The sequence below is a fragment of the Zeus faber genome (assembly GCF_960531495.2).
Source record: "Zeus faber genome assembly, chromosome: 14".
Classification (NCBI taxonomy): domain Eukaryota; kingdom Metazoa; phylum Chordata; class Actinopteri; order Zeiformes; family Zeidae; genus Zeus; species Zeus faber.
In genome coordinates, this window is record NC_137200.1 from 26,850,118 (window position 1) to 26,876,636 (window position 26,519).

The 26,519-nt window shown below is 44.2% G+C and overlaps 1 protein-coding gene across 1 annotated transcript in view; it reads left to right on the top strand.

The window, feature by feature from the left end:
• Positions 1 to 3,756: 3,756 nt before the first annotated feature.
• Positions 3,757 to 26,519, top strand: part of lrch2 (leucine-rich repeats and calponin homology (CH) domain containing 2) — a 34,742-nt gene continuing 11,979 nt past the window's right edge. The window contains exons 1-13 of the mRNA XM_080014019.1: positions 3,757 to 4,008; positions 13,214 to 13,358; positions 13,646 to 13,772; positions 14,172 to 14,277; positions 14,587 to 14,723; positions 15,029 to 15,159; positions 15,298 to 15,385; positions 17,003 to 17,099; positions 17,786 to 17,883; positions 20,557 to 20,624; positions 20,743 to 20,847; positions 24,470 to 24,538; positions 25,833 to 25,895. Of these exons, the coding sequence (XP_079870145.1) occupies positions 3,783 to 4,008; positions 13,214 to 13,358; positions 13,646 to 13,772; positions 14,172 to 14,277; positions 14,587 to 14,723; positions 15,029 to 15,159; positions 15,298 to 15,385; positions 17,003 to 17,099; positions 17,786 to 17,883; positions 20,557 to 20,624; positions 20,743 to 20,847; positions 24,470 to 24,538; positions 25,833 to 25,895 (1,460 nt within the window). The 5' untranslated portion in view covers positions 3,757 to 3,782. The remainder of the gene's footprint in view (positions 4,009 to 13,213; positions 13,359 to 13,645; positions 13,773 to 14,171; positions 14,278 to 14,586; positions 14,724 to 15,028; positions 15,160 to 15,297; positions 15,386 to 17,002; positions 17,100 to 17,785; positions 17,884 to 20,556; positions 20,625 to 20,742; positions 20,848 to 24,469; positions 24,539 to 25,832; positions 25,896 to 26,519) is intronic.

The window sequence follows — 26,519 nt, forward strand, 5'->3', positions numbered from 1 at the left end:
TGGTTGTAGGTCTATCAAACACTCTGATTGGTTGTAGGTCTATCCAATGTTCTGATTGGTTTAAGGTCTATCAAACTCTCTGATTGGTTGTAGGTCTATCCAATGTTCTGATTGGTTTAAGGTCTATCAAACTCTCTGATTGGTTGTAGGTCTATCCAATGTTCTGATTGGTTGTAGGTCTTTCCAATGTTCTGATTGGTTGTAGGTCTATCCAACGCTCTGACCGGCTGTAGGTCTTTCCAATGCTCTGATTGGTTGTAGGTCTATCCAATGTTCTGATTGGTTTAAGGTCTATCAAACTCTCTGATTGGTTGTAGGTCCATCCAATGTTCTGATTGGTTGTAGGTCTATCCAACGCTCTGATCGGCTGTAGGTCTTTCCAATGCTCTGATTGGTTGTAGGTTTATCAAACTCTCTGATTGGTTTTAGGTCTATCCAATGCTCTGATTGGTTGTAGGTCTTTCCAATGCTCTGATTGGTTGTAGGTCTATCCAATGCTTTGATTGGTTGTAGGTCTATCCAATGCTTTGATTGGTTGTAGGTCTATCCAATGCTTTGATTGGTTGTAGGTCTATCCAATGCTCTGATTGGTTGTAGGTCTAACAAACGCTCTGATTGGTTGTAGGTCTTTCCAATGCTCTGATTGGTTGTAGGTTGATCCAACGCTCTGATTGGTTGTAGGTCTTTCCAACGCTCTGATTGATTGTAGGACTATCCAGTGCTCTGATTGGTTGTAGGTCTTTCCAGTGCTCTGATTTGTTGTAGGTCTATCCAACTCTGTGATTGGTTTTAGGTCTATCCTAAAAGCGTTATCCTATAAAGCGTTCCGCCTATTATCACGAAAAAAATTTCTCACCCAGACTAAAAAAAAAATAAAAAAAAATACCTTTTTCAACATTTGGCTTCAAAGGGATTTGTCCATCCTTGGTAGAGTTCTCTCAAATGCACAGGACACTCATTTGGTGAATCCATCTTCATCTTTGTTTGTAAACTATTCCACAGCCACTGAAGCAAATATAATTTTTTCGAGGTTTTATTTGGAAGAATAAATGACGTAAGCTTAAGCAATGTATACTTTGTCATAGTAAAGCAGGAGGGGGTCTTGATGTCGTGGATCTCGTTGATACAATGAATACCCATTAAGGTTGACTGGTTGAAAAAGAGTCCTGATTAAAAATCCTGATTCAAATCTGGTATTTCATCCAAAATCACATTTTCAACAAAACCTGGAGGTCTTTCTTTTCTTTTGCCATCTTGGTCGGGTGCGTCGACGGCGATAACGGATTCATCAGAGCGTGCCACGTGGGCGGCAGCCATCTTGGTAAGGAGCGTCAACGGCGATAATGGCTTCAACGGACCCTTTCCCGTCAGCGGCGGCCATCTTGGTAAGGTGCTTCAACGGCTCTCCTCCGCATCGTCATGGTATCAAACCCGCCCCATTTTAGATAAACGCTTGTGATTGGCCCCGGCCCTGGCAAGGTCGGGTGGAAAGCTGTTTGAATGGGAGGGTGGCTAGACGTATTCTGCAGAGCAAATGAAACATGAGCTGCAGGTTGGCCTGGTTCCCAGGCTATCAGCAAGCCCTTCTAGCCTGGAAGCTGTTTTTTATTCCACAATTTCTCACCTCACAAAACGTTTCTCTGGAACAACTGCGACATACATCTCAGAAACAAATCCTTGTTCTTCCCTCAAATGGTTCCAAAGGGATATGAATTGTATTCTCAATCTCTTTGATGAATTTGGTAATATGCTGTCCCGCTGTATGCACGGTTTATATCTGTACACAGTTTTCTGATTCCTTTCAGGGAATTTCATTCTTTAACTCGTGCTATTTCAAAATGATTCATGTAACTTGTGAAAAGCCACTAAAGTTATGGTGATAATAATATAACACAGCCTTCACTGACGATGGGATTAAACGAACAGATATAATGTGTAACAACGAACATATTCCCACACCTTTCAAAGAAAGACTCAAACTGTAGCTAGAGGCAAGCATGCTGTAGTGTCCTTGAGCAAGACACTTAACCCCTAATTGCTCCTGATGGCTGCGTCCATCGGTGTTTGAATAATTGTAAGTCGCTTTGGATAAAAGCGTCTGCTAAATGTAAAAAACAAAAAACAAAAAAAAAAACATAAAACATACCCTGCCGACTGTCTTATTGCTAAGTTTACAGATATCTCTCGTAGCTTTTGTAAACATAATACAGAAACTATTTCTCTGATTCATTTCAATATTCCATAGGACAGGTCTGTTTTTTTTATTCACAAGGGGACGTTTTCTTCAATGGCGACCTGAGATCTCACCTCCTCCTCTCCTTGAGCTGCGTTCTCTGCTTGAATGACTCGGTTTCCTAAACAACAAAAAAAGCGATACGCTGCTGAAACATAATGGAACTTTTTTATTCCCCTGAAACCTCTGACTGAATATATTTATTTGTGTGTATATGTGTACCCCTGCTTCTTTTTTTTTAATGTAATTGTCTTTTTGATATTTTCACTTTATGTTTATCACATGTATTCCTGTCATTTAAATCTGCTATTTTGAATACCTGAATGTCTGTATATTGTCCCTTTCGTTCATAGGTAGAACAAAATAAAACAGAATAAATAGATAAAAGAGCCTCGCCTCGAATCGCCTCACCTTCCAAAAAAATCAGTTTGGGGTGACGCGATGAAGTCTTAATCTTCAACTAATTTCCTCCACCGCATTTTATAGGGTGTGACTTCCGATTACAGTGGATGCAAATGTATGAAGTAGAAAGGCAATCCGAAGCCAATACACGTGCAAATTTTGGAAAGTCGATCCGAACGGCAGCTGGCCTTACGACTCCGGTCCTTCATCTGTAGAGAAAAAAATTGATTGATGCATCCAAAGTGAGCGATAATAAAAATTGAAAAACCAACCACGGCTTCATATGCCCTACAACAGGTTTTTAGGGTACGTTGCCCAGCCCCATCGAAGGACGCCCCCCAAAGCGACAGAAACACGAGAAACCGACGTTGATGGACCGGGCGGCGAAGAGAGAATTGGGCGGGAGGGCGGCGACTCCCTCGTACGCCGCCGCGGACGATGGCAAATTCGGCTACTTGACCCGGGAAAGCCAACACGCCTCGGTTAGAAATCCTTCAAGTGATTTTAGGGGTCGGCCGTCTTATTTTTTTTTTTTTTTTTTCATTTTTCTCGAAAGTACTACGCCTTCTTCCGACCGGCTTGTTTCACCCTCTCCCCGAAAGGCGGCGGAGGAGGGTTTTTTTTTTTTTTTTTTTAGCGCCGCCTACTGACAGGATCCCTGCAGCGCCGCCGGGAGAGGCGGACCCCGCCACAAGCCATGGAAGGCCATGTGCGGGTGGGGGGCGCATGAGTGACACACGTCCAAAGGCTGGTTCTGAGAAAAGGTGTGAATGAGAAGAAAAAAAAAAAGGCGGGCATTTTTTTTTTTTTTGAACAAAATAACCTTGCAGATTACCGCTTTAACTCGGGCATATTGGTTCGGGAAGCATCGCGGTTAAACGGTAAACGCAGCAAACTTATTCTCGAAGCCCCGTGTAAATAAATGCATACTGCATGGTATGCAGAGCTGATTGTCCCCCTCAAGGATAACAGGTCCCTAAATTGACTTTTGCAGGTGAAAGAAATGATGGCCACCGGTCTAAAATGGCCACCGTACCCCACCCACATCCACCAGCCCTCCATCCTCCCCCACCCCGACCCGGCCCCGCGTGCGCATGCGCGGAGGATCCGCCGCTGTTATTATCGTAAGAGTAATTTCTTTGCGAAAATGGCGTCTGGTCAGGGAGGTGTGGGCGCCGTGACGGCTCTACAAAGCCAGCACTACTCCAGCGGACCCCAATGGAGCCTGGGGGCTCAGCAGCAGCACCACACAACCCGCAGCCTGGACCGAGCCCTGGACGACGCGGTGTGCTCCGGGATCCTGAACCTCAGCGGGAGGAAGCTGAGGGAGTACCCGGGAGGGAGCTGCGATCTGACGGATACCACGCAAGCAGGTGGGTCGGTGCTGGAACCACAATGAGCCATCAGAGCTGGTGGTTCTTATGAGAGTAAAATAAATAAAGAAATAAATAAATAAATACATAATTAGATAAACATCTTAGATATAATAATTATATTAAAACCACAATAATAATAATAATAATAATAATAATAACAACAATAACATGCAATGTGCTTTACGTGGACCCAGCATGCATCCATGCACGCTTTTTGTTTCAGTTTCTGCTTTGTGGTCTTCAATTCAATGATGCACCAACAAGGCGCATCATTGAATTGACTGAGAAAAATTCTCCACAATACCGCTCAAATGCGCCTTTTTTTAACTGCTGGCCCGTGCTGTTATCTCTGCAGCGCCAGCGGTGTGCACTGTATAATCTAGTAATCTACTGTACGAGGGTGTTTTTCATTTGCCACCCTGAGACTGGATGAGGCGCCAGGCGCACCCAGAGGAGCGGCTGCACACCAGTCTATTGATTTGGAATGGGGCACTGGGCAAGTGGAGCAGAATGTGAATTAACCAAGGAATGATTATACTAATATCGAATACTAAATTGCATACGATTTGCATGTGGTATGCCAGCGGTATATATATATATATATATATATATATATATATATATATATATATATATACACACACACATACTGTATTTGTCTTTGGTGCACCAAGACAAAAGATGTACTTGCTGCTCCAGTCCTCCAACATACTGTATGTGATGTGCCAACCTGCAAAATGATCAACCCCTCCTGCATTATGTTTCCTCAATGGACAAGTCAATGCATCATGTGTATGGCTCCACTCAGCAGGCCTGCTTTCACCTACATCAGGGTTTATAGCACTGTTAAGTATCCCTGGTGCTCTAACTCTGAACTATGCCTTATTGAGACTGCGCTCAACTGTCTCTCCTTTAGAATTTGTGCTGCATTTATAAAATCCCCATTTGAAACTCTTGTCACATTTACGAATTGAGTGATCATATATTGGGTAGCGAGTTTACAATTTTCGTGTTCTTCAGCATCACGGCCGCTTCATTCATTTTGGGTATTCTTTCCGATTTCTGATATAACTATTCTATTTAAACTCACTACATCTATTCTTCATTGATTTTCATCCCAATCACTTTTGGTCCTCCCCCCATTGTTACATCATCAATTCATCATCGACTTTAAATAACCTATCAATAGTCTGCTGCAGCAAGCCATTTATTTTGAGCTTTTTTCTGTTTTTAACACACAGACACACACACACACACACACACTCTTGCAAAGTAATGCTCTGTGATACTGAAGGAAGTGAGATGCTGCCTTAGCAGACTCATCATGTTTCCTATGAAGTGAGGTGATGAGGCAGGGCTGAGTTTGAGTTTTGGTGATCTGTTTGGTTTCAAGAGCTGACATATCAACAAAGTCTGTTGTATAATGTTATGTCCCAGATTGTGCATTTATAGATCATCATTAAAAAAATATATATCTTAGTTGTTGTGGTTTTTCTCTTTTAATATTATGTTGGTCAGATTTGACCCAAATGTAGGAGTTCATCATCACCAAAAGGCTTGTTTAACGTACTTGTTTCAGCCTGAGCCCAGGTGACTTTGCCTAATTTGGGGTCACAAACTTCTAGACAGAATAAGTAAGATTCAAGAGCAATATTGACATTGATCTTGATGTCAACGTCAGTGTGCAATCATCTCGAAGCTCTTGACATCATCTTGACGTCATCATTTTGACATCATCTCGATGTTCTTGACATCATCTTGACGTCATCATCTTGACGTCATCATCTTGACATCATCTCAATGTTTTCGTTTATGTCTATAAGCGCCTTGCACCCCATTTTGATGCTCCGGACAGTTTTGACCACAAGGGAGAACAGGCATTTATGAAGAGAGACTCACTCACTCAAAGACCATAATGGCCGTCCCCTTTTATTTGAACTAAAGGTAGGCTGCTGCCTTCAAAAAGCTTACCAATGCCTCAGACATAACCTGAGACCGATGCAGGTCTGCCTTGTGGGTACCGACTCTGTTTCCGTCTGAGAGGGGCAACACACTGACATAAAAAGGTCTGACTCACCATTTACTCACTCAGATACAGTTGTTAGAAAGACGGACGTGAGCATAATTTTTCAGCCACCAAAGCCCTCGCTCTAATCTTAGACGGAGGAAGTGTTGATCATGATTCGGGGTAAAGAAAATCATCCTCTGAAGAAAGAGAAGATGCACAGGTTGAAAGAGAGGCGATGCTGATGGGATGGAGACATAGCGTGGTCACAAACCCCCTGTGCCAGCCAGGGAAGACCGTCGGTTGGAAGCAGCATCATCGGAAGGCTCCCAGGGCCGACGCTGCACCAGGTTTGCAGTCACGCGAGTTCATGACGTGAAATCTGCCTTTAAACTGTTCACACCGCAGTCAGCGGAGCGGGTTATTCTGGACAACAAAACCTGGTGCTTTATGGTGCCCTATATATATTTATATAGATAAAAATATGCCAGCAAATAAAAAATAATAATATAACATTATGTCCATCATGGTCGGCTCGATGGATAATGAGTGCATGTTGTTCTTTGTAATGAAAACGAGTGGAGTAACATCAAGGGAAATCCGTCTCTGTGTACAAAAAAACTGAAATAGTCACTGACATGATCATTTGAAACAATTTCAAGAGGTTAGATATGCATATCTCACAATTTTGAGGTGGCTTTTATAGAAGTGGTGGCATTTCTGGCCAAAACAGTATTCACCAGTTATACATTAGTACATTGAAACATTATACAAGGGTTTAACCGTTTTCTATATCCCTTTTGTAAAAAAAAAAAAAAAAAAAAAAAAAAAAAAAAAAGTGTTAAAAGTTCACATTGAAAGGCAGACAGACAGGATGTCGGTGTGCACTATTTCTGGACTGTCGGGCTCCATGGCCAATCAGTTAGATGTTTTCATCTGAACTGCATCCATCAATAACCACGTTGTTTCAAAACAAGCCTGTACAGCTCTCCGTCGTTCCCTGGCAGCGCTCATGACAAATTCTATCCATAACGCTTCATGTTGGTCATAACCAGAAAGAGAGGTATTTCAGTCCTGTCAGAAGGCCGTCTCTATTTTTTCCCTTTGACACTGTTTTTCACTTGAGTTTTTCTCAAGGGTTTAAATCACCCAGACTATTAAAAACTTAGGAGGTGCAGCCCCCTTTCCCTATTTCCCTGTGAAGTGTCCTCCCGAACATTAACGCCTGACGTCGTGTCCTCAGTCACGAGCGGCCGCTCCGCAGTATAAAGCTGCAGGCGGCCCGAGAGTGAGACACTTCAACAGAGCCGCCAATCAATAGATATACTATTTCACAGGGCTGCAGGCTTTCCCAGATCACCTCCTCTGGGCCTTTTGGCTGTTTGGAGGAAACACAAAACACCCAAACAAACATTGCATCACATGACATTACGTTTCATTACGTTAAGTCATTTGGCAAGCGCTTTTGTCCAAAGCGACTGACAATAAGCACATTTGTCACAGTATCACCAGCTGTACGCCACAGTTTCTTGCTACAAGCAGCACTATGAGAGTTGGAGGGTTTTTTTGGGGGGGGGGGGGGCACATCTGTGTTTGCACTTGTGAAGTTTTAGAAACACCAATGTCTTAACCCGCCGCCGCACTTAGCGGTCGCCGTAGTTGGGCGCAGCAATCATGAGCTCCGGTTGACGATACACCTCACCGTCAACCACCAGGCGTCTTCGTGGCCGGTATAAGGCCGCGCGTCATCAGAACAACATTTTTTCCCGTTTTCTTTTTTGATTTTGAGCGGTGGCACCTAAATGCGAGTGCGGCCACTCGTGTGTGTGTGTGTGTGTGTGTGTGTGTGTGTGTGTGTGTGTGTGTGTGTGTGTGTGTGTGTGTGGGCCGCTCGCACCGAGGTGTTCGTTTGCCGTGCAGCGCCGGCAGTTTATCCACAATCTGTTTGTTTTCCCACGGGGCGGCGCGAGGCCTCTGGGCCGATGACCTGACCTTGGAGAGGATGCTAACGACTAGAATATCGCCCCGGCCAGATGTTCAGGCCAATATCCCGGCGCGCCCCCGTGTGCCGCATCCCCCCCACCCTACCCCTCGTTTGACAAACACCCAGAGCCAAAGACGCCATCACGCACTTCAACTGCGACGCCGGCGCGAGGTCACAGTGACGTCTCTATGGAGACTGTTTTTGGATCTCGGCATGCCATTCCGGTTCCATTTTAATTTCCGCAATTTACCCCATCCTCCTGCTTGCAGCCTGATTCCTACCGTTTATCTTTGTTAAGAGTTGATGTATTTGGTTGGGATCGCGGGGAAGAGCCATGAATGCACCTGGTTAAAGATTGAGTATTACTCTTGAAGGAGCAACTGCAAATGTTTCGCAATGTTGGCAACGCAGCGACCTATACATTTCATGTCTTGTTTTCACTTCATTTATTTTCTACACGTAGCTGAAATCTGAGACACATGAGACACCAGGATGCCCCTATTTTCTGTTAAGCAAAACCGCAATAAGCCTTACGCAGGAGGTTGTTTCTGGTGTGCGGCTTATTTATCGTTTTGCGGCTTGGGTCTTCTGGTGTAGAAATCCACTTGTAATTCCATTGGGGCTCAACATGACATCGATGTAATGTGATGAGACTTTTTGAGATTTCGTCTGGGCTTTTGGTTATCTTACTGTTGTGGTGTGGTGGAATGCGTTCTTGAAGGCCGCGTTGGGAATACAGTGAAGTGATCAGATTTTCTTTTCTGCTCTGGCAGAAATTAAGTGTTGGGCCCAAATACAGTATCTTATGACAGCACCAATATTCAAGGTATTGAAGGTATTCATTAGAAATGTCATTATTATTAGTATTTTTTTTAATGTTTATTTTGTCCACCTCATCCAGCCCATGTCTACGGTGCCGTCTCTCAGCAGTACACACAGATACAAACATCATAACAGCTGTCAGGAAGGCCAGTTTAAAAACCACGATGCCCCGAAGAGCAAACCCACCGCTCACCTGGCGCCATCCCAGTGATTTTAAAAAGGGTTGAACGGCTTTTCTACAAACTTACTGTGGAACAAATGGTGGGGAAGAAGTTTGAGTTTTCTGAGATCCCGCGCGGCCACAAGGCCGTTCGTCAGGATCGCCCAGGTGCTCGCGGCTCTTAATGTGAGCGCAGTGAGAGCCGAAAAACTACACAATGTCAAGTCTTGCCCGGTGTTTTTTTTGTTTTTTTTTTACCCCCCTCGGGGCTCCCTGTCGAAGTGCAACGTTGTGTTTCAGCGTGTCCCGACAAGATGCCTGCATACCTGTCAGCAGAAAGAGCAGGGCTTATCTCAGCGCGGGTCCAGTCGCTACAGAGGGAGTACGAAAACACCATGTCTCAAATAAAAGCAATGACGGTAAATCTCTTTTCAGAGATGGATGCTTGATATGGCCTGCCGATGCATGTTCTAATACATTACAGTTGTGGAGTTTGACCGGATCTCACAGCCGGGATCATCAAACCTTTATTATTTTTTTATTTTTTAATTTAAAAAAAATAATAAAAATTTTAAGGTCCCCGATGAAAAGAGTCAACGATTTTAAGTCTTTGTTTGGATTTGTTGCTCGTTTGCATGCTCCGGAGAAAACTAAAGACAGATATTAAAAAAAACCAAACCAATAGAAAATATAAAACGATGCATAGTCCAATGAGAACAAGAATGTATGTACAAGATGGGGGGAAAAAAAATAATTTCTACATGCATATAGAATCCAGCCTCAGACCTCAACATATCGATCGGTACGCCGTTTTGTTGTTTAAATTATAAATATTATTAACAATAATAATAATAATGAGCCAAAGACCATGACATCTGTGTGGATGTGATAGTAAAGGAACCCATATTGCAGAGCGTTAAATGGTCATTAATCTGACCCGGGGAGCTGCTGACGTGGTGAATAATGGCGACGGCATTGTGTTGGCTCCGTGTTGGCCCCTGCAGCTCTGGCCCCTCCGGCAGGCGGACGAAAAGCTGCCGCGGGCCCCAGATGGTGCGTAGCCACGGTGATGGAGGTGGAGGGGGAAGATGGACAGCCTTACAATGAGCGCCTTACCCATCCGCTCCTCCCGCGGACCCAGATGACTGCTCCTCCACAGAGGTGGTCCCCACCGTGGTGGGGGGCAGGGGGGGTCCTCCGCGTACAGCTGGGTCAAACCATCCTGGTCCCATTCTCAGGGAGACTCTAGATTTACTCCTCACGGAAAATGCCTCCAACCCGTGGCGGGCACCCACCCCCGCCCCCCGGTGCGGTTGTTGTCGTTTTCCTTGTGAAGCAGACGAGCAGCATTTTCCCGTCCCTGACTTTGTTTGTATCTCGTAGTCCACTCATCACTTCTGCTTTCTGACTCCTCTCTGGGGCTTGATTTGAGCCGCGAAGCAGGAGCCGTCTCGCTGTCCGACGCCACCCAGCGTGCCCCCCCCCCCCCGCGCACATTCTCACTCGCCGCCTCGCCCAGGCTTGTAAAAAAAACCGAGCTGTAAGGGATTGTGTGGGGCACGCTTAATGTTTAGAGGTTTAAGGGTTTGGTTTGTCAATTGACTCAAAGAGGTAACATCTATTTTTATCTTGAGGAAGTGAGCACTTCCTCGTGTTTCAGGGCACTGCATGCAACGTAAGTGAGAACTGATGACTCTCAAATTGTGTGTGTGGCTGTGTGTCTGTGTGTGTCTGTGTGTGTCTGTGTGTGTCTGTGTGTGTCTGTGTGTGGCTGTGTGTGTGGCTGTGACTCGACAAACAAAGGGTTAAATTAATCATGAGCTGTTACTCGCTCCACACAGAGGCCGAGGGCCACAGTTGTAGTTACCCCAGAGTGATTACAGTAACTTAGCCTTGACATTTATTACAGTATGTGGAAAAATATTGAGATTGATAATATTGATGTTGGGATTTTGTTAATTTTGATGCATTCACGAATCCGTGGTCAGGATGATGACACATCACCATTACATTTTAGAAAGTGTGTTTATCGCGGGAACAGTCTGAAATTTCAATCTGTTCGGTTTCCGACTCGACGATGCCGGGCTTTGCCAAAAATCTAAAAAATAAAAATCAAAAAAGTTCGGAAATTCGCATCAGATCGGATCGGACTGAGAAACATATTTGAACCCGTCGTCCCTAAATTCTAATAAAAAATAAAAATAAGAATGAGTGGTGCGCACGGTTGGGGTTGGGACCGCCGGGGCCGCCACCCCATCTTCCGGTCGCAGTGGAGAGGAGGACGTCCCCTGCAGGTGACCCCGGGGGCGTCGCCATTATCCCCTGTTTGGGCAGGAGCTGAGACTCCACCACCTCCACCCACGGTCCTCCGCTTAATGGCTTGTAAAACAGGGTGTGATTCCGCCACAAGTGGATTAACTGACGGTTCCAAGGGTTCATACCAGAGGGGCATGATTTTGAGAATATAAAACATTGTGTGTGTGTGTGTGTCTGTGTGTGTGTGTGTGTGTGTGTGTGTGTGTGGTGCAGATCTACTGTATGTCTGTGTCTGAGGTTTAGATTTCTGTATTTTATGTAGCCCGGCTGGGTAGTGGGTGTGTCATTTTGGGTGTCGTGATAGTCAAATCCAAGGCTCCATTGAAATGAGAAAATAATTTGGTGCTTTACAAATAATGTTTATTATTATTACTATCCATACTGTAGATACTCTAGATGGATAGATCATTTAGATTGCTACCCATTAGTATTTCTATAAGCCAATCACCCTTTTACTTTTTTAGCAACATTTATGTTATTTACATAACTTATCAGGAGTCATTACATTCAGTCCTGGCATAGGCACTGTATCTGCAAAATATTATTGTGACCTCTGTGAATGGATCACCACTGTATACTTTGTGACTCATGGTCCTCCTCGCAGGTTGCAATATTGTACTGTTGTAACGATAGATTACGTTGTAGGCGTTAAAATGGGTCGTGCAATAGCCCACCCAGTGTGTTTCATATACATCATTTAGTTGTTATTAAATGGAAGTAAGCGAATTAGAGGGGGCTCCACACCGCGGGCACGGGGAGTGATGTGTAGCCTGTTATTAGCCGTGGCGGTGTATATAATATGAGGATATATAATAAGGCCACCTCTGGAAATCAACTGCAAAAGAGCAAAACCCGGGAGCTGTTCCCTTCCTCTTTCTCTGTCTCTCTATTAGGCTCACGCTGTAACGGGCCACGGTCTCAATGAATGCGTGAGCTTCTGAATCATTTATCAGGCACAAAGTAGTCGGTGTTTAATGCAAACACGAGTCTGAGTCTGAGTCGGTGACGGCAGGAGGAGGGGGAACCAAACCCTCCCGAGACCGTTTCATCCCGTGATCAGCGTCTGTGACAGTGGCGGGGACGCACCGGTCATTTCAGTGCGTCGCTGCGACAGATAACTCAAGATTATGTCGGAGTGAATAATGAATAAAAGCAACTATTCTCAGCGGAATCACAATGCTTTTATTTCGCAGAGTACATTTTTCCACACAGGAGGAATTTTGCCGCGGTGAAGATCGGCACGTCGGCCGTCAGTCGTCCAAAAGTAGCCTCGTTTCCCAAAGAAAATAAATAGCCAAATAAAACAAACAAAAACGGCTGGGGCAGTATGGTTATGGGTATAATTAAAATATAATATATAAATATAGGTGGATGTATACGTATGAATACAGCACTAGAGGCATGGAAACAGGCGCAAGGCGCTGAGAGGTCTTCAGGACCCCAGAGGACGGGGCAGTAGTCGTTAAGATTCAAGGCCTGTGATCCTCTCCTTTACCTCCTTCTCTCACTCTTTCTTATTCGAGTTTGTACCGATCGTACCACGCCGGGCGCCACCGTGGCGCGTGAGCCGGCCGACAAAGTTGAAATGAAACTGGGAACAGTGCTGATGCCTCTCTCCTCTCGTAGTTTGACCGACAGTGGAAATATCCGTGTTGCGCGTCTTCCAATACAGATTTGCAATGTTAGACGTGCAACTTAAGACGCTGACCCACTAAAGCAGCCGTTTGGATGTATTGACCGGTCGAGACGCAGTGAAACCGGGGCCGCCTGAGCCACAATGCCGGTTTCCCAGGAGTCAAAATATATCGTTTGTGGCCCTGGCGAGCTTACTGATGTGAAAGACTTAACCGGCTGCTGAACGGTCACGCTAATAAAAAAACCTAAAATCTCTCTCTCTCTCGCTCTCTCTCTCTAGACCTGTCCAAGAACCGTCTGACCGACATCCCTCCGGAGGTGTGCCTGTTCGCTCCCCTCGAGTCGCTCAACCTCTACCACAACTGCATCAAATGCATCCCAGAAGCCATCATCAACCTGCAGATGCTGACGTACCTGGACATCAGGTCTGTCAGGCTCCGGCTCTGCCTCCCCGTTCGAGGCGTTGTGACACGGCCGGGCCTTTTTGCGTGTTTCCCCATTCGGCCGGCTCCGCAGGACGGCAAGAAAAAAAACCCAAAACATGCGTTTCCTCTTTTCCGAGCCTTCTGTTTAAGCCTCCATTTTGTAATGCCAGAGTGAACTCCCGAAAGGGAAAATGTGTCGCCTTAACCTTAACCCCGCACTTATGTAAAGAAAACGTGTGTTTAAGGGGGTTTTGTCTATATTTTCTTTTTTTCTCTTTTATCCGTAGCCGAAATCTCCTGTCGGTTTTGCCCAAATACCTGTTCAACCTTCCGCTCAAAGTTCTGGTAGTGAGCAACAACAAACTGGTGTCCATCCCCGAGGAGATTGGAAAAGCGAAAGAGCTGATGGAGCTGGTGAGCAGCCTGCGTGTCGTGCAAAACTCCTGAAATGATTGTCTCTTTGGTTTATTTTACGTCGCAGCCGTAGCATAAGCCCGAGACGGCACAATAATAGACATCCATTGGAGTAGAAATTTGGGGCCTAAAAATTCCGGCTCACAATTCAACTTTATCAATTTTTCAAACGCACCAAATTTGCCTTCTGATTTGTTGCAAAATTTCCCACGTGGGCTCTGACAATCGGGACTGAAGGCATAATCCAACAGCATGAGCATGCGTGTAGGCACATGTGGAAACGTCACAATCACCAATTTTTGTGAGGCCTCCACATGTGCCTACACGCAAGCACATGTGCTGCGCCTCCTTTGTACCCCTCTCTTCTCACTGCCCTGTGTGTGGTGGCGCCCCCTGCAGGACGTCAGCTGCAATGAGATCCAGGTGCTGCCGGCTCAGGTAGGGAGGCTCCAGGCCTTACGCGAACTCAACATCAGGAAGAACTGTCTCCACATGCTGCCTGAGGGTCAGTACACATCCCGGCATGCTCTCGGTTTGGCCATTATGTCTCATGCGGTTTTTGTGGTTTACGTCTCATGATCTTTTAGCCGTTGACTGAAGATTTGTAGATGTAGGGGTCCGGTCAATTTTGAAAGACCGTTGACTTTGTTCCAAGAGGAATGAACCATGGGGTGTAATTTGACATGGACGTAAATACATCACACTGTGTACAACTTGTTAGATGATTTATTGCATTTTGGAATTCATTGCATCACGGCATTATATCGCCGTTAAATCGTAATCTCTGGCGTTGTCTTCCGTTCTCCTTGTCCAGAGCTGGCTGACCTTCCGCTCATCCAGCTGGACTTCTCATGCAATAAGATCACAGAGATCCCTCCAGTGTACAGGAAACTCAGGCAACTGCAGCACATTGTACTTGACAACAACCCTATGCAGTCTCCTCCCGCACAGGTGTGTGTGTGTCTGTGTGTGTGTGTGTGTGTGTGTGTGTGTGTGTGTGTGTGTGTGTGTGTGTGTGTTATATGGTATATGAATGGTGGATATGAATGTATATGGTATATTATTTTGGTTGCAAGAAGCAAACAAGTGGATGACTTCACTTTGTTATGTGTGGAACAATCACATCTTTTTGTCATGCGTTCCTAACGCTGTCATGAACTTGGAGCAGTGGCTCCATCTAGTGGACAGATGCATGCATTTTCTCATTTATGTTAACGATAGGTGTTTGTAACCCTTGATGAATTTGTTTATTCCAGATTTGCCTCAAGGGCAAAGTGCATATATTCAAATACCTAAATATACAGGCGTGTCGGGCGGATAAAAAGCCTGATTCCCTTGATCTTCCTTCCTTGGGCAAACGTTGCCTTCCGCAGCCTCTTACAGACAGGTATGACTCACTCTCTGCGGTCCCGTACACAGAAGGAACGCACCACTAAACACATTGTCATACGTACGTGCATACATTTCACACCTCACATCTGATCAGTTAATAGCCTAAATCGTTTATTTTGTGTCATTTTTGCAGCATAGAAGACCTTTACCCAAACAAGAACCACGGGCCTGATTCTGGCATCGGCAGTGACAATGGTGACAAGAGGCTGTCCACGACTGAGGTGAGTGGTCGGCCGACTGTTAATCCATCCAAAAGCACCGCTGCCGGCCTTGAGACCACAGAAATATGTCGTTGTTCCAAACCTTAGCGGGGATCTGTGGGGTCCGCCACAAAATCGAAATACCCTTTTTACACTGCACACCAAAATAGGGAATTGACACCTTTCCCATCGTCAGGAGAAATGCCCTTGTTGTTTTGTTGTCTTCCTTCTGGCGTGTCACGTTCGACGTCACAAATATTTCGGGAAAGAGGCCTGTCAATGTGTCCGGTGTGATTAGAGGGGGAAAAAATCAGTAGAGGAGGCGGCGACATAAACAAACGACGACGACGACATGCTTCCCTCCGTTCCTATGAAAGAGCCGTTCAAAAGAATGGGATCGTTGGTATATCCGTACTGGATCGGCGGGAGGCTGGCTTGGGGGCGCTGCCGGAGTGACTGGGATCCCGGCGGGGAGCGTGGCGTTCTCCGCCGTGGTCCCCGCACTCAGGGGGCGGGAAAGTCAATAACTTCTAATAAACGTGTTCAAAACGTAATGGAGGTCTTTCATGCGGGTAAGGAGGCTCGTATCTACATCCACCACTTACTGATAAACAAGCTGTGGCTGATTCCACTTTGTATTTCACCAAAAAGGTGCAGGTCAAAGTTGGTGACTTGTCGGCTATTTAATCAATATAAGAGCGCATTGGAAAACAGACAATAAAGAGCTTAATTCTGCCCGGATATTTCCAAAAATAATAATGGCAGCAGTTTGTAAATCATCTTTTTGTGTTTTTATTTTTTTTTTGTTTTGTTTTTTATCGATCACAAACAGAACTAATAGGCATACGTAGCGTCATGAGGAGCAATGGCGACAAACACACTGGCATGAACGCTAATTGATGGAGAACCAACACAGCCACTGGTCACTAGAGGGCGCTGTGCTGACGTGGTGACTGGAGCCTGCTTTATGCTCCACCTAACTAAGCCTGTCCGCGGAGCTGGGCGGCGAAGGCGGGCGTAGATCACACCTCCCGGATCTCCACGAGGCGCTGTGCGGTCCAGCCCGTCTAACGCACTGATTGGTCCAATTGTCCCACTTCTTGTAGCCACGCCTAGCGTCACCGACACACGCACACGTCGGAAGGATGGAGAAGCACCCTCCGCCCGTCAGCCGACGGTGACGGGGCGTAGTAGCCTGGCAACCCAGATGCACTTTTTGCCTGATGAAATGAATTAATTAACATTAATATATGATCATTTATCTTTATCTTATTTTTATTCAATATTAACATTTACACAAGTTTTTACAATGACAAAGTCATAAAATAACTTAAAAAATAATTAAAAAAAAATTAAAATAGTCATGCATATCTCTTGTTTTATTTGCCAGGGAGCCGATAGGGGGTTGTTTAAAGGGCAGACCGCTGTTTTAAACCTTCGTCAGTCCAGATGGTATGAACGTGCCTCGGTTCTAGTCCCAACAATAGAGGTCGGCAGCCCCGCCTTCCTGGCCGCAGTTGCAATGTTGTGAAGGAAGGAAGTCACCACTTCCAACGAACATTTTGAGCCGCCAAGATTACTTTCCGCGGAAATTTGACATTATCCAGAGATAAGGAAATGCTCCTCTTCCTCCTCCAGCCCTCGGACGATGACACCATCAGTCTGCACTCTCAGCTTTCGGAGAGCGCCCGCGCAGACGCCCTCCTGCTGCTCTCCAAGATGGACTCCTGCAAAGGTGACCTTAGAGGTGGACTCACATTTACACCTACACTGTGTTCTGTCTCCCTGCTGAAGTGACGTTGTGTCTCAGAGGAGATTAGATAACCGCGGCCGCCGTGAAGCCCTTTCAATTTTGCGTATCTAGTTGGCTGGTGGGTTTAGACAGTCAAAGGGTCAGCTCCTGAATATTAATTTCAACTGCAGGAAACACAAGTCATTGACAGGTCAAAAACAATAGAAATGTTGCCGAATGTTTTGGAATTTGTTTTCAGAATTTGTTTTGGTGAGGTTGGGAGCATTTCACCACAGGCATTAGCATAGATAAAAAAATAAAAAATAAATAAAAAAACTTTACAGTCTGGAAAAAATGGAGAATTAAAATAATAATAAAATAAAACAAAAAGTGAAGTAAAAAAATATTTGTCAAATATATATAAATAGCCAAAAAGTACTAAAACCCTCCGGGAAAAGTCAGATATACAGTATAAAAATATGCAAACAGAATATACAAAATGCGATACTATGCACTGGATAAATAATTGTTTTGAGTATAGAGGGTATAAATTGTAAATATGAATTATTATTTCATTTACAATGTTTATAATGTTCAATGTTGACCTAAAACTGATCACGATTTGGGTCGGTCTTCAAACATCTGACGACCAAGTGTTTCCAATTTTAAACGCTGCTTCCATCCATCAGATCAGGATCTGTACGACTTCATAGAGCCCAACGCCGACGAGGAGGCGGCTCTTTCGGAGGGAGACGGACAGCAGAGCAGCCACATGTCCTGTATCAAGGTAGGTCACGTCCTCACACACGGCAGTGTTGTGGTTATCCAGAACGTGTGACGATGGACGAACCGAAAGGAATTCCAAGAAATTGTTGCCCGGGTCTTATTCCCACCATTGTTCCAGATAGACTTAAGTGTAAACAATGCATCTTTGTATTAATATTAATAATAATTATAATAGTGTTTTAATAAAAGCGAATCCATATTCATATCGGAAAGGACTCGATTAGCTCAAGGCATAGATTCTGGTTCCGAATTTTGATAAGAAAAGATCATAGTTTTTATCGAAATTGATAAAATTTATTTATTTATTTATTTATTTTTTGTATGACGTTATTTATAGATTTGGTGACGTGATCTGATGGAAAGGGATCCAACCCACGGCATACTCCCCAATCCTTCCATGTAGCGCATAGAAAACAGAAATAAAGAACAAAACTTATAATGTTTACATTCTTATTTAATGCATATATATTTACACACCGCGTTCCAAATTATTATGCAAATGATATTTTTCTCAGATTTTCCTAAATAGTGGATGCAAATGACAGTCAGTATAATTTAAGTCATCAACCTTAAAGGTATAATTTGAATGTTATTGAACAAACCTCCCAATGAGAACAGTATTTTCTTCAAAAATAAAAAACTCAAAATGCACTGTTACAAATGATTTTGCACAACAGAGTTTCAAAACATTTTATCGGTTGTAAAGAACTGAAAATGGTCATTTGTTGAATGTGCAGCATTAGGAGTCATATTTACTGAAATCAAAAGCTATTTCAATCAAAAACATCTTAACAGGCCAAGTTACGTGTCGACATTGGAGCCTTCTTTCATATCACCTTCACTCTTCTGGCCTCCATTGTACTTGTGAGTTTTTGGAAGTTTCTGCTTGAATTTTTTTGCAGGACGTCAGAACAGCCTCCCAGAGCTGCTGGTTTGATACCAACTGCCTCCACCCTCATAGATCTTTAGCTTGAGGATGCTCCAAAGGTTCTCAATAGGGTGGAGGTCAGGAGAAGATGGGGGCCACACCATGAGTTTCTCTCCTTTTATGCCCATAGCAGCCAATGACACAGAGGTATTCTTTGCATCATGAGATGGTGCATTGTCATGCGTGAAGATGGTTTTGCTATGGAAGGCCCGGTTCTTCTTTTGGTACCATGGAAGAAAGTGCTCAGTCACACGCTCGATACACTTTGCCGAGGTCATTTTCACACCTTCAGGGGCCCTAAAGGGGCCTACCAGCTCTCTCCCCATGATTCTGGCCCAAAACATGACTCTGCCACCTCCTTATTGACCTGGCAGCCTTGTTGGGACCTGGTGGCCATCCACCCACCATCCACTACTCCTTCCATCTGCACCATCCAGGGCTGCACGGCACTCATCAGGAAGCAAGACTTTTTGAAGATGAGTCTTCATGTATTTCTGGGCCCCCTGCAACCCTTTCTGCTTGTGAGCATTGCTTAGGGGGGCCCAATAGTGGGTTTATGCACAAGTGCAAGCCTCTGGAGGATCCTACACCTTGAGGTTGGCTGGACTCCAGAGGCACCAGCAGCTTCAAATACCTGTTTGCTGCTTTGGCAGAAACCTTCCTCATTCTGCCTTTACCTGCACCAACCCGTCTGTGCTCTGAATCAGCCAAATCTCTTCCCAGTGATAAATTTTTTTTTCGATTCTCCAATCACGTGTTTCCTATGGAGGAACATGTGAAGAAGAATAGGAGAGCACTTCCTATGAAGTGTGCCGCGGATAGAATGAATAAAATGGAATTAGAACAAAGAATTAGATAACAGTATTTTTTGATAACAGTATTTTTTTTTTCAAAAATAAAAAAACCAAAATGCACTGTTCCAAATTCTGAGATTGAAATCAGTGACCCAAAGAGCCCTGAGACACAATACCATCCATGAGTTTGATTGAAAAACAAAAAATTAAATGTTTGACACTTAAATCCAATTTGCATAATAATTTTGAACGCTGTGTTTGTGTGTGTGTATGTGTGTGTGTGTGTGTGTGTGTGTGTGTGTGTGTCGCTCTTCATACTTTGTCACAAAAATCCCAACGGAAGATTTCCGGCATCTGATTTAAGATGGATGGAGTATTTGACTTATCTTTTCCGCGGTTGTTGTCCGCAAAGGAGAGCGTACGATGGAAGATGGCGTGCCGTGAACTCTTAACGGCGCGGGTCCGACCGCCCCGCATTAGCAAAGCACAGCTAAATCCACCGATGTTGGCCCTTTTTAATATGAAAACCATAAACGAATCCAAAGCCGACGTGATCCACACCTACATGTATTATCATTTTGCAAACGTCACTGACGGGAGAGGCTAGAAACAATCAGTCGCAGCAGTCCAAGTGCCCGAGCCCCCGTTTCAAAATTCAACCGGATACAAGTGCAGTACAGTGGTAGGCGATCGGAATTAAAAAAAAGTTGTGTTTTTTTATTTTATCAATACAATTGTGCAACTCATGTGTTGTTTGTGCAATATGTCAAAACAACAACTTCAAACGAAGAGAGCCAACGTAAACAAGAACAAGAAAACTCATAGCTTTGGGTATCAAGGTGTTCCCTGCAGGTGTTGGCGTCGAGTCATGACGTGGGCTGAGCTCGCTGCAAATTTTCTAAATTGGCTTTTTTTTTGTTTTGTTTTTGTTTTGTTTTCCCTTTTCTTTCAGGAGCTGGAGAAAGTTCTAAATATGCCGCACCAAAGCAGGGATAAGGATAGTTGGAAGGAGGAGTCGGGGTAGGTGAAACCGTCCGAAACAGAATGCCGCTCCGTCGACGGAACGTTCCATCGCTTTCGGATTGAAAAAATCAAAATAAAACGTCGTAAACCGTTGGCGGTGCTCAACCTGTTCCAGCTCCGACAAGGAGCCGCTGGCGGAGGAGGAGGACGACGAGCTCAAGGAGGTGCTGGACCTGAGGAAGATCGCCGTTCAGCTTCTGCAGCAGGAGCAGCAGAACAGGTGTGTTGGAGCGCTGCTTCCTCCACCCTTGGTTCCTCCGTCTCCGGTTCCCCCGCCTCTCCATCGCTCGCATAGGGCATTTCCCTCCTAAAGATGACGCATCCCAACTCGGCTGCCCATGTCATCCTTAGAGGCGTCGCTGTCATTTTAGTTTTTGATTGTCATGCAAATCATTTTGATATTTATGGTTCGATCGTTTTATGCCACTATCATAGTATAAGCTTATAATAGTGTCATCATACATGTCTACCTGTTGCAGAAGAGATATCCATAGACATTGAACATTGGAACATAAACATTTGGTGAGTCAGTTGATTGAATCCACATTTTATTCGTTGCGGCATTTCTACCATTGGCTTAAATTTGGATGGAAACTATGGAGGACAACGTGTCCCCGGAAAGAATTAAATACTCTATATTTAGTTAAAAGGGAATTAAAACAAAGAATGTCAAAGAGGAAACGCAATAAGGAATGGGCTTATGGAATGAGGGTATTAAAAACAATATTGTTAATTGACAGTTTTAAATGTCCATTGGATTAATTTATTATTATTATTATTACTTTTTTTTTAATGGCTCTTTTCAAAGCATTTAAATAACTAATGCAGCGTCGGTGCAAAACGTGCCTGTTCATGAACGTCGCGGTAAAGGATACAATGGGAAATACTTTCCCACGGGGGAAAAAAAAACACGCGCAAGTCGCACGCGCCTGTTTGGAACTGGCTGATTGCTTTAAAAGGAAGGCCTACCCGCTCCGGCTTGCCGCCTGTCACTGGCAGCTCGCTGGCTTTCTGTTTGCCATTAGTTTGTTTTGAGATTAGTTAGCGTCCGGGTTTTTTTTGTTTTCGTTGATTTCATGTGTTGGCATGTTGTTTTGGATAAAAGCGTCTGCTAAATGACTAAATGTAATGTGTTGCGCATCCAAATTGCACCACATTCGACACTAACCCCCCTGGAGAGGTGGGCACACCCTTAATTTTCGCCAAAAAAGTATTTTTGTTAAGCGGCCCCTCCAGTAAAGGATGAACGCCCCGTGATATAAACAGTGACATATAAGACTCCTGCGTATTTAGTTCAGCCAAAAATGGGCCAGTGGTGTTTGAAAACCGTCGCTTAACTTCTGCTGCTTGACTTCAGGGAGTAAGGATCATTATGGATTTACCATTAACCACAGAGGAGCAATCAGTCACGCCGGCCCAAAGACTATAGGGTAAGAAAACTACTGCTTATGTAAAAATCTCTTTAGGGGGTGTTTTTTAAGAGAACAGTGCAACGCGCGCGGGAACGTATTTCCTTTGATCGGCGCTGCTGAATATACAGCACATGCGCGTGCAGGGCAGCAGGAACGCACGCGCTTACATACGAACTCCTGAAGCCAAAAAACTGTCCACCCCAAGTTACAAACAACATCCGCTTCCTGTCGGCAACCAAAAGCACTAACCTGCCGTGAGCTCTGTCTGGGTAGGCAGCAAAAAATAATAATTTAATTTAACCACTGCCAAAAGTGCTCCAAGGAAGGACGACCGGTGAACCGGCGACGGGGTCATGGGCCCACAAGGCTTATTAATGCACGTGGGTAGCAAAGAATAGCCCGCCTGGTTGGATCCCACAGAAGAGCTACTGGAGCACAAATTGCTGAAAAAGGTAATGCTGCTATGATAGAAAGGTGTCAGAACACACATGCATCACAGCTTGCTGCGTATGGGGCTGCGTAGCTGCAGAGAAGGTTGCTTCCTTTATTGGTTAGATGCTTTTCGTAAATCCAACTATAAAATGGCTTATTACATTTCCCATTTAATTAATTATTTCTCAGCTGTTTTATTTAATGATCAGTATAAATTAAGTAAATTAACTCAGTAAGTAAATTTTGTGTTTTGTCATGTATGTCATTGCTGCTGCAACACTGGAATTTTCCTTTGGGGATCAATACACCGCATTGCAAACTATTATGCAAATGATATTTTTCTCTGATTTTCCTAAATAGTGGATGCAAATGACAGTCAGTATAATTTTCAAGTTACATTCAATAACATTCAAGTAATTTGAATTTTATTGAACAAACCTCCCAATGAGAACAGTATTTTCTTCAAAAATAAAAAAACTCAAAATGCACTGTTCCAAATGATTACGCACAACAGAGTTTCAAAACATTTTATCGGTTGTAAAGAACTGAAAATGGTCATTTGTTGAATGTGCAGCATTAGGAGTCATATTTACTGAAATCAAAAGCTATTTCAATCAAAAACATCTTAACAGGCCAAGTTACATGTGAACATTGGAGCCTTCTTTCATATCACCTTCACTCTTCTTGCCTCCATTGAACTTGTGAGTTTTTGGAGTTTTCTGCTTGAATTTCTTTGCTGGACGTCAGAACAGCCTCCCAGAGCTGCTGGTTTGATGTGAACTGCCTCCACCCTCATAGATCTGTAGCTTGCTCCAAAGGTTCTCAATAGGGTGGAGGTCAGGGGAGGATGGGGGCCACACCATGAGTTTCTCTCCTTTTATGCTCACAGCAGCCAAAGACAGAGGTATTCTTTGCAGCATGAGATGGTGCATTGTCAGGCATGAAGATGGTTTTGCTAAGGAAGGCACGGTTCTTCTTTTTGTACCAAGGAAGAAAGTGCTCAGTCACAAGCTCTATCTACTTTATCTACTCTACTTGGCCTACCAGCTCTCTTCTACACCTTGAGGTTGGCTGGACTCCAGAGGCACCAGCAGCTTCAAATACCTGTTTGCTGCTTTGTAACGGCATTTTAGCAGCTGCTCTCTTCATCCCATGAATCTGTCTGGCAGAAACCTTCCTCATTCTGCCTTTATCTGGCTATTATTTCTGTGCTCTGAATCAGCCACAAATCTCTTCGCAGTACGATGATGACGCTTACGTTTTTGTGAAATATCTAATGTTTTCGTACCTTGTCCAAGGCGTTGCACTATTTGAGGCTTTTCCACAGCAGAGAGATGCTTTTTCTTTCCCATGTTGCTTGAAACCTGTGGCAGCTTAATAATGGGGAACGTCCTTCTTAAGTAGTTTTCCTTTCATTGGGCTCACCTGGCATCTAATTATGGTGTGTGTCTGAGATTGATTCCAGTGATCCAAAGAGCCCTGAGACACAATACCATCCATGAGTTTAATCGAAAAGCAAAAAATTAGATGTTTATTTGAAATCCAGTTTGCATAATAATTTGGAATGCGGTGTAAAGTGTCTTATTTTGTGTCTTTATGTTGTGTCTAAAGTGTCTTTATCACAAGTATTTTAATTGTTTTAGAAATTCTTTGTGTTTTGATTCCATATTATTCATTCTATCCGTGGCACACTCCATAGGAAGTGCTCTTCTATTCTTCTTCACATGGTCCTCCATAGGAAACACGTGATTGGAGAATCAAATTATTCCACCAAATGATCACAATTATCTCAAGTAATTGCGAACCACCAATTGATGGTGATTGATTGTTTTACAGCCGCTCCTCGCGCCGCACCGCTGGTCCGCAACCTCTCTCTGTGTGTTTCTCTGCACTAACAATGCAGGCGCTCATTAAAGCCGCTCTTCCCTTCTCCCTCTCCCTCCCGCCCCCTCGCTCTCTGCTGCGCTGCCTAAACGCCGCATGGTGCATGGCCACTAGACGTCGGTCACTCATCTGTAGAGCAGAGAGCCTCATCCACCGACGGAGGGTGACCGGCCGAGCGCACAGGTACAGGCAGACAAGGACTTCACTTGAATAACTTGATCAACACACTCACGTTGTTGCATTTTGAATCAATACATTGATCCAAATTGTTGTGTTATTAGATTGATAGGTAGATGCATCCAAAATGAACAGTACACAGCAAACCTCTGCATAACAAATCCACACCTCTGGTTGGTTACAAAGCACAGTGGGAGTTGCGGCTGGGTTTCAATGTTGTTGTTTCACAGCCGTCATTTGTATCCATGTGATTTTGATAAGACGCCACATCGCGATTCACAATTGTTTTATCTTCACAAGTGAGGATATGACATGAGATATGATATGAGATAAGATATGGCATGATTTCTGTGGATATCATTATGAAATATTAGCTTTTTTTCTCTGAAACAACAGTTTCAATGTTATAATTTACTATTTGTTCACCCTCAGCTGTCTTGTTAACCGTGGGACTTTGAATATATAAGCCATCTTTCTGGTGTCTATATACATCCCCAGTCAGTAGGCACGATCCAAGGCTGTGGTGCTTTAGTCACATGTTCAGAAATACTATTTTCATTTTTTTGCTGCCACTTGTTTTGCTCCACCATGACTTTCCTGGTAATGCATAAATACCGTTTTAGCCTTCCCCGTTTGCATGCTAAAACTTGCAGCCGTCGCCCATGTGCTGTCGTCTTTGATCTTCCTAACTCTTTCACAGCTCCAGAGTGACTATTCTAATGGCCCGCCGGTTACAAATCTTACTGGAACTAATTTGGTTATTTTTTTTCAGAATCAGAAATACTTTAATAATCCCAGGGGGAAATTACTTTATTACTTTATCAATATTGACTATGCAAAGAATATAAATATTTAAAATGTATCTTTTCATGTTCATAAGCAAATAATCAGATAGCCATTCAACTCTTCATTTAACTCTTTCAAAAGTGTTGATGATGAATAAAGCTTTTTGCCAGAACATCTGGTGAGTGCACCCCGAATGAACATTGTGCAAAGGTTTGTTGGATGGATATGTCTTACCAAGGGAAGGAACATCAAGTCACACAACACAATATCACACAGCAAAATGAAAGGATCATTTCAAGCTTCAACAGGTGGAAAATCACATTTCAGCAAAGCGGTGGCAGCATGGGGCAAACAAAGCTGATTCTCATTACCACTGCTAGAAAGATGACTGACAGACGGTTTATTCACCTCCAGAGGGAAACGGTGGTGTGTACAGCACCACAATGTCTACATTGTTTAGAGATTGGTGGGGTTATATTTTACACTTATTACTTTTCTATTTACACTGTCACAGGTTCCTGAGTCATTCTGGGAGCTCGAGCAGCAAACAGAGACCCCCCGCCCAGGCCGTGCGAAGGTATGAACCGACTTACCTCACCTCCACGCCGAGAAGTGAGGTGTGACTGGATTTGTGACTCATGACCCTTTGTTTCCGAGAATTACCGCGGGAGCACCGGATTTCAAGAACAATCAGAATTTATGGAGTGGCCCGTTCATTCCCAATCTCTTATCAGGTGTTTCATTGGTTGAATGGTAGACCCGTAGGGTGGCCATGCAAATATCTGTCCAAGATGCACCTCACCACAGCGAGCAGGTATCGTTGGTGGCAACCGCCTGGACTTGAACAGTGGCCTACCCAAGCCGTCTGGTTTGAAACAAACAAACAAACAGCTGGATCCATTTTCTGTGGGCCTGTGTGTGTTGGATGTACATTGTGAGCGCCCCGACCGGGGACAAGGACGACTGCTGTCGTTCCGCTCCACGTTCAAGTTCTTGTTCTAGTTTGACATAAGTAAAATAAACAAGTGAAATTGAAAAAGTATATCGTGGAATAAAAGTAAGTGTGGGAATCTCTACCCACGACCACTCTACCGACTATGTACGCGACATGAAGGAAGTGCCCGGGTCGGACGGGATTTCCGTTGGAATCCCAACTCTGGAGATGACCTGAAACAGCGCCTGCGCCACACTTTTGGCCGTA